This window comes from Pelophylax lessonae, assembly GCF_965119305.1.
Source record: "Pelophylax lessonae genome assembly, chromosome: 4".
Taxonomy (NCBI): Eukaryota; Metazoa; Chordata; class Amphibia; order Anura; family Ranidae; genus Pelophylax; species Pelophylax lessonae.
Window position 1 is genome coordinate 21,446,348 of NC_138771.1, and position 13,921 is coordinate 21,460,268.

General features: G+C 44.4%; 1 protein-coding gene across 1 annotated transcript in view; it reads left to right on the forward strand.

Annotated features, from left to right (window-relative positions):
- IGDCC3 (immunoglobulin superfamily DCC subclass member 3) overlaps window positions 1-13,921 on the forward strand; it is a 310,994-nt gene that overhangs the window by 273,805 nt on the left and 23,268 nt on the right. Inside the window, exons 10-11 of the mRNA XM_082255109.1 lie at window positions 1,515-1,703; window positions 7,542-7,646. Coding sequence (XP_082111235.1) covers window positions 1,515-1,703; window positions 7,542-7,646 — 294 coding nt within the window. The remainder of the gene's footprint in view (window positions 1-1,514; window positions 1,704-7,541; window positions 7,647-13,921) is intronic.

The window sequence follows — 13,921 nt, forward strand, 5'->3', positions numbered from 1 at the left end:
GCTATAACAGCTTCAACTCTTCTGGGGAAGGCCGTCCACAAGGTTTAGCAGTGTGTCTATGGGAATGTTTGACCATTCTTCCAGAAGCGCATTTGTGAGGTCAGGCACTGATGTTGGACAGGAAGGCCTGGATGGTAGTCTCTGCTCTAATTTATCCCAAAGGTGTTCCATCAAGTTGAGGTCAGGACTCTGTGCAGGCCATTTAGGTTCCATAACCCCAAACTCACTCATCCATGTTTTAGGACTTTGCTTTATGCACTGGTCTAAATCATTTGGTGGAGGGGGATTATGGTGTTGGGTTGTTTTTCAGGGGTTGGGCTTGGCCCCTTAGTTCCAGCGAAGGGAACTCTTAAGGTATCAGCATACCAAGACATTTTGGACAATTTCATACTCCCAACTTTGTGGGAACAGTTAGGGATGGCCCCTTCCTGTTCCAACATGACTGCACACCAGTGCACAAAGCATGGTCTTCTCGTTTAACATCAGTGCCTGACCTCACAAATGCACTTCTGGAAGAATGGTCAAACATTCCCATAGACACACCTCTAAACCTTGTGGACAGCCTTCCAAGAAGAGTTGAAGATGTTATAGCTGCAAAGGGTGGGCCAACTCAATATTGAATCCTACGGACAAAGTTGGGAGCAGGAAATTGTCCAAAATTACTTGGTATGCTGACGCCTTAAGAGCTCCCTTTACTGTTACTAAGGGGCCAAACCCAACCCCTGAAAAATAACCCCACACCATAATCCCCCCTCCACCAAATGATTTGGACCAGTGCACAAAGCAAGGTTCATAAAGACATGGATGATTGAGTTTGCGGTGGAAGAACTTGACTGGCATACACAGTCCTGACCTCAACCCAATAGAACACCTTTGGGATGAATTAGTGCGGAGACTGCCACAAATGCTCTTCTTGAAGAATGGTCAAACATTCCCATAGACACACTCCTAAATCTTGTGGGCAGCCTTCCCAGAAGAGTTGAAGCTGTTATAGCTGCAAAGGGTGGGCCAACTCAATATTGAACCCTACGGACTAAGACTGGGATGCCATTAAAGTTCATGTGTGTGTGTAAAGGCAGGCGTCCCAATACTTTTGACAATATAGTGTATAAATAAAATTCTAATCGTGTATTTATAGTGTTGGAGGTAGCGCAACATGTGTTTTTGTATTGTTCCTATGACTATGTTTATATCTCATATTATATATGCAGCTTTCTACTAAAATACTTGTGTACACCTTAGCGCAGTTTAGTATTTTTGGCAACATTTCATGAATCCGATAGGACCGTCTCTGTGTAGTCTGTTGCTGCTACAGAAATGCTGGGAAAAAAATTTTTTGAGTTCCTGCAGCCAAGCCCCTATTGTAGACACTATCCCCTGGGTTCCCACATGTCCATGGGATGGCAAAATCTGGCAAGCAGAACAAGCCGACATCTATTATAGATTGGATGATTGTAGCACAATGTCCGCACAATGCCGCATTGTTTACCGTTGCCGTTCGTTCTCTTTTGCAGTGCCCGCTGTGCCATCACTCTATATCAAGGTTCTGAATAGCACGGCTATCCAGGCAGCCTGGGAGCCATCCATCAAACTGGGTCAGAACGAGGGCTTCAAACTCTACTACCGCAAGGTGCCAACACCAAACTACACAGGGCCCATGCTCCTGCCCAGCAACGTCACGGCGTACAACATCTGCAGACTGGGTAAGCACCGCGTATAGTGTCCTACATGCTCACTCATGCTCAATGATGTTCTCTCCAGTCCCAGCGCTCCCATACATATCATGGTTTGTACAGAGAGTGCAGACTGGAGTCTTGTACAACACCTCTGTGTCCTATCAGTCTAATCAGGCAGACGATAAGCTTTGATTAATCTTCTGGTACTAATGCCATCTGTGGGTGTATGATGTTCATGGGAATATCGCATGATTTCTCAAACTGCGACTATCGGCCTAGAGGGTCATTTTATGGTCCTCCCGTGATCCAGACGTTTGCTTGTCTGCTGAATGTCCAATTTTTTTTTTTGGCATAGATTCACCTCTATTTATGGAGCGTAGACATAAACCCGGTGTTATCTGTTTACAACCTTCACGGCTGCCGTTCATTCTCCTAATTTTGCTAAAATGACATTGACATTTACAGCGGTAACGTCAATTGAAATGCCACGGCGGCAAAATGAGTGCGTGATTTTTAATCCTGCTGTGAAGCACAGTGGCATTTAAAGCTGTCATTTATCATTGCACTGTGCTCTCCATACAAGTACAATGTATATAGGTAAGGCATAATGCAACACATAATGTGAAAGATAAAAGTAATATTCATTTAAGCCTCGTACACACGCGTCTAAATTCGGCCGGGAATTTTCGTCCGATGACCGATCTGCCGATTTTCGGCTTGTTAGTATGATGCTTCCGACAACCGACTCCGACTTTTCGGCCGAAAAAATTCTGGTATGCAGGCTATAAAATTTTTGTCCTCCGTCAAAACACGTCCGATTTTCGTGCAGTCAGTACAGATTTCGACAGGGAAAAATCTTATGAGCAAGAATGGGCATGCTCAGAGAAGAAAGAACACAAAGAAAGCAAACTAACACATGACATCACTTCTGAAGTAGAATTTTGTCGTGCGGGAGAATTCGTGTGCAGTCTAGGCACATTCCAACCAACAAAACACAAAAGACGGACGACCGGTCGGCGGAAATTCGTTGCGTGTGTACTAGGCTTAAGAGAAACCTCACAGAGCCGAGCTGAAGGACACAAGATTGTGAGCATCGGGACTGAAGAATGATTCTGAGAGTTATCACTGAAGCCTGAATTGGCTTAGTGAATACACTTAGTGCCGGTTCACACTACCGCCGCACGACTTCGGGGGCGACCTGTGAAGTCGTGTGCACCACGAGTTCGACGCGACTTGCACGGACTTCATATAATGAATGTCAATGCAAGTCGCTCCGATGTCGCCCCGAAGTAGTATGGGAACTATTTTCTAAGTCGCGGAACGACTTGACTAGCTCCTATTAGAACTGTTCCCATAGCACTGCATGGACTGCGACATGTCAGGCTGACCAGTCGCCTGACAAGTCGCGATAGTGTGAATGGGCACTTAGGGGTGTATTTTAAAAAAAAATTAAAAAAAGCACAGAGCAGGGGCTTAACTACAGGGGTTGCAGGGGTTGCAATTGCAACCGGGCCCCATGCTCCATTGGGCCTGTGCAGCTCCCCTGTACACCTGGATAGGAGGGGCGGGGGGGGGGGCAGCATGTAGAGAAATCACTGTCCCCTCCTGTAGCTGCAGGAGGAAAATGCAGGAGATTGGTTCCTCTGTATGCTGCCCCCGCCACTCCTCCTATCCAGTTCACTTGTGTTCTGCTGTCTCTGGGCCCCTTTGTGCTCCACTGGTCCCCCTTCCCCCCCTACTGTACTGCCCCCCCCCCCCCCCCACTGTGCTCCCTGTGGTCCTCTTGCCCTAAATTAAACTCTGATGGACTTGGTCATGTTTTATGTCTTCACCCCCTAGATCAGTGATGGCGAACCTTGGCACCCCAGATGTTTTGGAACTACATTTCCCATGATGCTCAACTTCACTGCAGAGTGAATGAGCATCATGGGAAATATAGTTCCAAAACATCTGGGGTGCCAAGGTTCACCATCACTGCCCTAGATGGTGTCTGACCCCCTTCATGATGTCCCACTAGATACAGTGAGGGAAAAAAGTTTTTGATCCCCTGCTGATTTTGTACGTTTGCCCACTCACAAAGAAATGATCCGTCTATAATTTTAATGGTAGGTTTATTTTAACAGTGAGAGACAGAATAACAACAAAAATATCCAGAAAAACGCATTTCAAAAAAGTTATAAATTGATTTGCATTATAATGAGTGGAATAAGTATTTGATCCCCTATCAATCAGCAAGATTTCTGGCTCCCATGTGTCTTCTATACAAGTAACAAGCTGAGATTAGGAGCACTCTCTTAAAGGGAGTGCTCCTAATCTCAGCTTGTTATCTATATAAAAGACACCTGTCCACAGAAGCAATCAATCAATCAATCAATCAATCAGATTTCAATCTCTGCACCATGGTCAAGACCAAAGAGCTGTCCAAGGATGTCCGGGACAAGATTGTAGACCTACACAAGGCTGGAATGGGCTACAAGACTGTGGCCAAGCAGCTTGATGAGAGGGTGACAACAGTTGGTGCGATTATTCGCAAATGGAAGAAACACAAAATTACTGTCAATCTCCCTTGGTCTGGGGCTCCATGCAAGATCTCACCTTGTGGAGTTTCAATTATCATGAGAACAGTGAGGAATCAGCCCAGAACTACATGAGAGAATCTTGTCAATGATCTCAAGGCAGCTGGGACCATAGTCACCAAGAAAACAATTGGTAACACACTAGGCTGTGGAGGACTGAAATCCTGCAGTGCCCGCAAGGCCCCCCTGCTCATGATAGCCCATGTACAGGCCCGTCTGAAGTTTGTAATGAACATCTGAATGATTCAGAGGAGAACTGGGTGAAATTGTTGTGGTCAGATGAGACCAAAATCAAGCTCTTTGGCATCAACTCAACTTAGAGGAGGAGGAATGCTGCCTATGACCCCCAGAATACCATCCCCAACATCAAACATGGAGGTAAAAAACATTATGCTTTGGGGGTGTTTTTCTACTAAGGGGACAGTCCAACTTCACCACATAAAAGGGACGATGAACGGGGGCCATGTTCCTTCAAATCTTGGGTGAGAACCTCCTTCCCTCAGCCAGAACACTGAAGATGGGTCGTTAATGACAATGACCCAAAACACACAGCCAAGGCAACAAAGTAGTGGCTCAAGAAGAAGAACATTAGTGTCCTGGAGTGGCCTAGCCAGTCTCCACACCTTAAAGTGGAGTTCCGGTCAATTTTGCAACTTTAGTGATTCCTGGAGTGCTGGCTATGCTGATCAACAATTGGGCATTTTCAATTTTTTTCGGGGGACCCTTACCTTATTTTCAGGGCATTTTTGATTGTACTTCCTCCTTCTCCCCCCTCTGTGGCCGGGGCCACCGACATCACTTCCGCCTTGGCATTGCATCCTGGGAGCTGTTTGTCATCACTCCCAGGAGGCTGGAATCAGTAAAAACTCCCAGAACACTCCCTGGAATGAGGAAGGAGGACACAGCAGATTACACTGTGGCTTCAGATGCCCACATCCAAGATGGCCACGCCAAGACAGCGTTTTTAAAAGTAAGATTTTGACTAAAATCCAATACCATACACCTTGTAAGTATGAGAATAGCGGATCTGTAAAGGGCGATGGAGTAGTATTATAGGGGTATTTTTAGTTAAAAAAGGTATTTGAGGCCGGAACTCCGCTTTAATCCCATAGAAAATATGTGGAGGGAGCTGAAGGTTCGAGTTACCAAACCAGCCTCAATACCTTAATGACTTGGAGAGGATCTGCAAAGAGGAGTGGGGCAAAATCCCTGCTGTGATGTGTGCAAACCTGGTGGCCAACTACAAGAAATGACTGACCTCTGTGATTGCCAACAAGAGTTTTGCCACCAAGTACTAAGTCATGTTTTGCGAAAGGGGTCGAATACCTTTTCACTCATTAAAATGCAAAGCAATTTATAACTTTTTTGAAATGCGTTTTTCTGGGTTTTTTTGTTATTCTGTCTCTCACGGTTAAAATAAACCGACCATTAAAATTTATAGACTGATCGTTTCTTTGTCCCTCACTGTATGTTTGGTCCCCTAGTGGTGTATGACCCCCTACATCAGCCATCACTAAATGGCGGCCCGCGGTCCATTGGCGGACCGCACGATGCTTTCGCCCGGACCGCGAGGCTGCTTCCTGTATTCAGTCATTGGTTTGCTGGGACCGCGGGTGTCCCAGCAACCAGTGACGTGCTGTGTCTTCGCCCCCTCCTTACTGCGGCTCCCGGCCGGTGTCCTGTCAGGCCGCGAGTAGGGGCGTGACATCACGCGCGCACCCCCGACCCCTGCTCCTGACTGCGGCTCCCATTCAGCCAGGCAGCGAGTTGGGGCGTGACATTATGTGCGCGCCCAGCCCCTCTGTTCGCGGCTTCTGGCTCGGCTCCTGGCTCCAGGTATGTGGAGCACATTTTTAAGGGGAGAAAGCAATGTGGTCCCCAATGTAATAGATGCACTTCCTCTCTCATAAGCTTTAGCAAGTGTGCAGACTGATGGGCATATTTTGTTGTGCTCATTAGAGTGCCCCATAAAAAAATAAAAAAAGTGCCCATCAGAGTGCCCCTAACATAAAATGTGCCCATCAGAGTGCCCCTAACATAAAATGCGCCCATCAGCGTGCCCCTAATTTTATGCTAAGGGACACGCTGATGGGCATATTTTATGTTAAGGGGGCACTCTAATGGGCATATTTTATGTTAAGCGCAACGCTGATTTACATGTTTTGTTTTGCCCATCAGAGTGCCCCCTAACATAAAATGTGCCCATCAGCGTGCCCCCTAACATAAAATGTGCCCAACAGCGTGCCCCCTAACATAAAATATGCCCATCAGCGTGCCCCTTATTTTATGTTAAGAGCAACGCTGATTTACACGTTTTGTTTACCCATCAGCGTGACCCCTAACATAAAATGTGCCCATCAGCGTGACCCTTATTTTATGTTAAGGATCACGCTGATGGGCAAATGTTATGCTAAGGGGCACACTGATGGGCATATTTTATGTTAGGGGTCACGCTGGGTGGCACATTTTGTTCTGCCCATCAGAGTGCCCCTAACATAAAATGTGCCCATCAGCGTGACCCTTATTTTATGTTAAGGGTCACGCTGATGGGCAAATGTTATGCTAAGGGGCACGCTGATGGGCATATTTTATGTTAGGGGTCACGCTGGGTGGCACATTTTGTTCTGCCCATCAGAGTGCCCCTAACATAAAATGTGCCCATCAGCTTGCCCCTTATTTTATGTTAAGGGGCACTCTAATGGGCATATTTTAGGTTAAGAGCAACGCTGATTTACACGTTCTGTTTTGCCCATCATAGCACAGACTTCAGATTCGGACCTCGGCCCAAAGAAAATTTTAGCGACCGGACCTCCTTGAATTTGAATTCATTACCCCTGCCCTACATGATGATAAATGATGGATGAGGAATGATGATGATGTTGATGATATTTCTGGTCTTCCTAAACTAAGTTGAAATCTGATGTACTTTGTCATGTTTTATGTCTTCACCCCCAAGTGGCGTATAACCCCCTACATTAGGGGTCTTCAAACTATGGCCCTCCAGTTGTTCAGGAACTACAATTCCCATCATGCCTAGCCCTGTCTGTGAATGTCAGAGTTTTACAATGCCTCATGGGATGTGTAGTTCCGCAACAGCTGGAGGGCCGTAGTTTGAGGATCCCTGCACTAGATGATCTCTGACCCCCTTCATGATGCCCCTCTAGATATATATTTGACCCTCTAGTGGTGTATGACCCCTTAGATAATGATGACGATGAATGATGAAGATATTTTTGGTTCTCTTGCTGTAAACTGAACTCTGATATACTTGGTCATGTTTTATGTCTAGACCCCTTAGTGGTGTACGAGGTGAAATTACTGGCTTATAATCAACATGGTGATGGAAACTCCACAGTTCGTTTTGTATCCTTGAAAGAGGCATCTTCCCGAGCAGGTAATTGTTCACAACACCTCTCACCTTTCCAAATTTCTCTCCTACAGAACTAGTGTATTGATGTTGTGTTATGGGGGGTGACCAATGCACCACATCCCCAGGGGCTGACTGGCAACTTTCGGCCCAGGGGGCATGTACAAACCAGAAGCCCATGGTGCAGCGACTCAGCCCCCCTCCCACTCTCCCACTTCCCAGCCTCCTCCTGATCCCCATTTCAGGCTAAAGCTCCGCTCCAGGTACTCTCTACTCACCTGCCGAATCCGGGTTCCCAACCTGGCCAGCAGGGGGAAGTTGGGGGGAGCTGGGACAGCCCGGTCGGGGCTACTTGGGGGAGGAGAATCTCCAGTGGGGCATGGAACCAGCCTCTGCTTAGACACAGTTTACACCATCCATTCTGGGGGGGGGGGGGGGCTGTGCTCTGTCCTTGTCTTCATCCCGTACTCAGTAGGTCAGCAGTGGGGAATTTTTACTTCTCTTCACCAGGAATCCTTTAGGCATGTCTGTGGCAGAAGCGGTGCAGCCTTTTAACAGGGGAATCAGAACGGCCTAGGGGGGCAATTGCCCCCCTGCCCCCTGGCCCAGTCCTCCCCTGCACATCCCTGGATTGTAAAGGTCAAACATATACAGTATCTCAAAGGACTTAAAAAAGGAGAAATAATGGTTTTGAGATTTTAAAAGTGCCAAATATAAGTAAAAAAAATTGTATATTAAAAATAACCTAAATGTACTTTATTGTGTATACAAAGAAGATTTACATAAATACTTAAAATTATTTCAAATTTATCAAAAACCGTACTGTAAATAGTCAGGGAATAACTCCCACTGAGCCACTTAAGAGACACTTCTCAAGATTAATGTTCTTGCATATCAAACCCACACAAATAAATTTTGTGACATATATTATTTGTTGTCAAAATCCACTTCATGCATCTATGTATGAGAGGTGACTGTATTCTCTGTATTCAATCTACGTTTATTGAGAACACTTCCATACATAGTGGTAATACAAAAGGTATTTTATATATATATATATATATATATATATATATATATACACCTAAAAAAAGCAATAAAAATGTACTATATAGATTTACAAATCTTACAGAGCAGAAGATATGTATGTCTGCAGAAAGATGGTCTGTGGGTGTTACTACATTAATTCTCATTGGTTCTAAAATCATCGTAATAGAGACTACTGTATTTATAAATTTTGAAGAGATATTGCTAGAGATGAAGTAAAAAGCACCACATCCCTTTAATTGAGTAACTACAATGGAGGGGGGCAAGTGGGACTTTAACGGTGCTAAATGATGGAGAAAAATCTGAATTCTCAAAAATTGTACATTTTATTACACATCAAAAGTGAGGACAAGACAATACATCAATATAAAATGATAAAATCAAGATAATGCACTCGAAAATATCAACTCTACATGTTTCGCCATCTTCATAATAGCTTCTTCAGGAGTTTTCATAGACATTTCTCGAGAGTGAACATTTCTGGGTAACAAAAGGAGAAAACATAAAAGACATATAAATATGTATATATTATATATAAATATATATAAATATACTGTATTTATAAACTCAGAATTCTGACTTTTATTCTCAGAATTCTGACTTTTAATCTCAGAATTCTGACTTTCAAAGTCAGAATTCTGACTTTTAAACTCAGAATTCTGACTTTTAATCTCAGAATTGTGTTTATTAAATTTTAGCATGGTCCAAAGTTGTAATCTCAGAATTCTGACTTTCAAAGTCAGAATTCTGTCTTTTAAACTCAGAATTCTGACTTTTAAACTCAGAATTCTGACTTTCAAAGTCAGACTTCTGACTTTTAATCTCAGAATTCTGACTTTCAAAGTCAGAAGTTTGACTTTTTAAACTCAGAATTCTGTCTTTTAAACTCAGAATTCTGACTTTTAAACTCAGAATTCTGACTTTCAAAGTCAGAATTCTGACTTTTAATCTCAGAATTGTGTTTATTAAATTTTAGCATGGTCCAAAGTTGTAATCTCAGAATTCTGACTTGCAAAGTCAGACTTCTGACTTTTAATCTCAGAATTCTGACTTTGAAAGTCAGAATTATGACTTTTTAAACTCAGAATTCTGTCTTTTCAACTAAGAATTCTGACTTTTAATCTCAGAATTGTGTTTATTAAATTTTAGCATGGTCCAAAGTTGTAATCTCAGAATTCTGACTTTTAATCTCAGAATTCTGACTTTGAAACTCAGAATTCTGTAAAAAAAAAATGTTTTTTTCAAACTCAGAAATCTTTGAATTTTTTTTATGATGGCCCCAGGGCTCTTCCATATACTATAGTATAAAAGTCTACATAGTATATAACATATTAACACCCCACGGGAACCATTATACAGATTTGATATGAAAAAATATCAGTACTAATAAAGAAAATAGACCAATACAGTGCATATCTATAGCTGTGGATAGCGTGCTGGACTACACTAATTGTTACGCTCAAGAGGGGAATAGATATAACACATCCTCAGAGTATCAACAAAACTGTATTGTCCAAAATACACTAACCTCTATTATCAATCATCCCTCCCAAAAGGGTGTATGTAAAAGGGCACAGGTAAAAAAGAAAAAAAAGAAAACAAAATAGTACATATATACAGTAAATCGATAAAAGGAGCATACAAGAAAAAAGAAAAAGAGAAAAGGGGGAAAGAGAAAAAAAAAAGAGGAAAAAGAATATAATAATAAATTAAGTTAACCACTTGCCGACTAGCTGCCGCCTATATACAGCGGCAGGTTCCCGCGAATCGCCATACATGTACAGTGGTTCGCAGGAGCGATCCTGGGGGGCGCCCACTCGCCAGCAGAGATGCTGATTCACGATTGCCGCTGGGCACCCGCGATCGCTCCCCGTGAAGAAATTACAGCGGCCTGCTGTTGTAAACACAGCAGACCACCATTCTCTCAGGAATCAATACAGAGCTCTTGTGTTCCTCCTATTTAGGAACACAGGTCTCTGTATTGATTTCGCAAGCCCACCCCCCCCCCCCCCCCCACAGTTGATCGCCCCTGGGTTAACCCCTTCCCTGCCAGTGTCATTAGTACAGTAACAGTACATATTTTTAGCACTGATTACTGTAGTAAGGTCACTGGTCCCCCCCAAAAGTGTCAAAAAAGCCATTTTAGGGGTCCGATCTGTCCGCCGCAATGTCGCAGTCCTGCAAAAAATTGCTGATCGCTACCATTACTAGTAAAACATAAATAAATAAATAAATAAAATTGACTTAAAGCGGAGTTCCACCCTGGGACATCTTTTTTTAATAAAAATACCCCCGGGACAGTCAGGGGTAGTGCATTCCACAATGGCTAGCCTCTGAACTGTCCCGGGTTGCACTTACCTGCAAGAAGAAATACTTACCTTGAAAATGTCTTCTCCAGTGCTGCCATCTCAGGTGTGGGCAGCTTGAAGCCAGCGCGATCCTCTTCTGCGTCCTCTTCCGTCTTCTTCGGTCCCACGATGCACTGCACCGGCCCTGCCGTGACTTCCGGTGCCTCAGCGTCATCCCTGCACAGCTTCTGGGCATGCCCAGAAGCTGTTTTGCAAGGTATGACGGCGCCTGCACCGGAACTGACGTCGGGGCCGGTGCAGGCGCATTGATTCCTGGGAGCGATGACGTTCAGCTCCCAGGAATCATTGCATGCCAGGAAGTGACGACGGCCGTGGCCGCCGAGTGGAGGAAGAGGAAGTAAGGTAAGTATATTTTCTTCTTAACGAGGTAAGTAAAAAAAAAAAAAAATTGCGATTATCCATTTGTTTTTCAGGTGACCCTGGGCATGAAGATGGAGGTAAGTATAAATTTAGGGTGGAACTCCACTTTAAATCTTGAGTAACATTTTTGTAAATATTTTATTCTATTTTTCATGTGACAAAACTGAAGAAATGACACTCTGCTACAATGTAAAGTAGTGAGTGTACAGATTGTATAACAGTGTAAATTTGCTGTCCCCTCAAAATAACTCAACACACAGCCATTAAAGCAGTTGTATCCTAAAAAAAAAAAACCTACAGGACAAAGGCATAATAAGCTATGCATTGCATACTAGCTCATTATGAAATACTTACCTTAGAACGAAGCCCCGACACGGTCGCCCGGACACCGCTGAGGCAGCTGACATCTTCCCTCTGCGTCTCTTCCTGGTTCGGTGGCTCCGACGCTGTGAGTGTCCGGAGCTGCGATGACGTCATGCGCGCGGGAGTTCACTTTCCAGCAAGGAGCTCTGAAGGTCCGCCGGACCTTCAGAGCGCATACGCAGCTGGTGTCAGCAGCTGCATGCAGGGCGAATATCTCCTAAACCGTGGAGGTTTAGGAGATATTAATTTTACCTACAGTAAGCCTTATTATAGGCCTAATTATAGGCTAACCTGTAGGTAAAAGTTAAAAAGCGGAGTATACTACCACTTTAATGTCTAAACCGCTGGCAACAAAAGTGAGTACACCCCTAAGTAAAAATGTCCAAATTGGGCCCAAAGTGTCAATGTTTTGTGTGGCCACCATTATTTTCCAGCACTGCCTTAACCCTCTTGGGCATGGAGTTCATCAGAGCCACTGGAGTCCTCCTTCACTTATCCATGATGACATCACAGAGCTGGTGGATGTTAGAGACCTTGCGCTCCTCCACCTTCCATTTGAGGATGCCCCACAGATGCCCAATAGGGTTTAGGTCTAGAGACATGCTTGGCCAGTCCATCACCTTTACCCTCAGCTTCTTTAGCAAGGCAGTGATTGTCTTGGAGTTGTGTTTGAGGTCGTTTTCATGTAGGAATACTGCCCTGCGGCCCAGTCTCTGAAGGGAGGGGATCATGCTCTGCTTCAGTATGTCACAGTACATGTTGGCATTCATGATTCCCTCAATGAACTGTAGCTCCCCAGTGCCGGCAGCACTCATGAATCCCCAGACTATGACAATCCCACCACCATGCTTGACTGTAGGCAAGACACACTTGTCTTTGTACTCCTCAGTTGCCGCCACACACGCTTGACACCATCTGAACCAAATACGTTTATCTTGGTCTCATCAGATCACAGGACATGGTTCCAGTAATCCATGTCCTTAGTCTGCTTGTCTTCAGCAAACAGTTTGCTGGCTTTCTTGTGCATCATCTTTAGAAGAGGCTTCCTTCTGGGACGACAGCCATGCAGACCAATTTGATGCAGTGCACGGCGTATGGTCTGAGCACTGACAGGCTGACCCCCCACCCCTTCAACCTCTGCAGCAATGCTGGCAGCACTCATACATCTATTTCCCAAAGACAACCTCTGGATATGACACTTAGCACGTGCACTCAACTTCTTCGGGCAACCTTGGCGAGGCCTGTTCTGAGTGGAGCCTGTCCTTGTAAACTGCTGTATGGTCTTGGCCACCGTGCTGCAGCTCAGTTTCAGGGTCTTGGCAATCTTCTTATAGCCTAGGCCATCTTTATGTAGAGCAACAATTCTTTTTTTCAGATCCTCAGAGAGTTCTTTGCCATGAGGTGCCATGTTGAACTTCCAGTGACCAGTATTAGAGAGTGAGAGCGATAACACCAAATTTAACACACCTGCTCCCCATTCACACTTGAGACCTTGTAACAATAACGAATCACATGACACCAGGGAGGGTAAATAGATAATTGGGCCCAATTTGCACATTGTCACTTAGGGGTGTACTCACTTTTGTTGGCAGTGGTAATGGCTGTGTGTTGAGTTATTTTGAGGGGACAGCAAATTTACACTGTTATACAAGCTTTACACAAAGACAAGGAAAACTCACTGCTCCAGGTGGTTTCAGAAGCCTGATGATGTACAGGTGCACGCCTCGGCTCGCCTCCGCAGATAATCAATATAGAAGAAATGGTTGCACTCCAAGTATCATCAAAATTCTGTTTTATTTAACCGAACATCCCAATGTGGCAAACAACAGGTAGACATGTTTCACACACTAGCAAGTGTGCTTGATCATTACCGCACACTGGTAATGATTATGCACACTTGCTAGTGTGTGAAACATGTCTACCTGTTGTTTGCCACATTGGGATGTTCGGTTAAAGCGGAGTTCCGGGCACAAAATCGATATTTTTTTTTTTTTGTGCCCGTCCGCTTGTTCCCCCTCACCTGAAAAGGAATTGGATAGTTAGGTTTTTTTTTTTTTTTATTTACTCACCTTGTAATTGAAGATCGAATATACTCACCTATTCTTCACTTCCTCCCTCTGTGCCGAGGCTCAGTCGTCTCTTCCGGGCTTGCACTGATTCCTG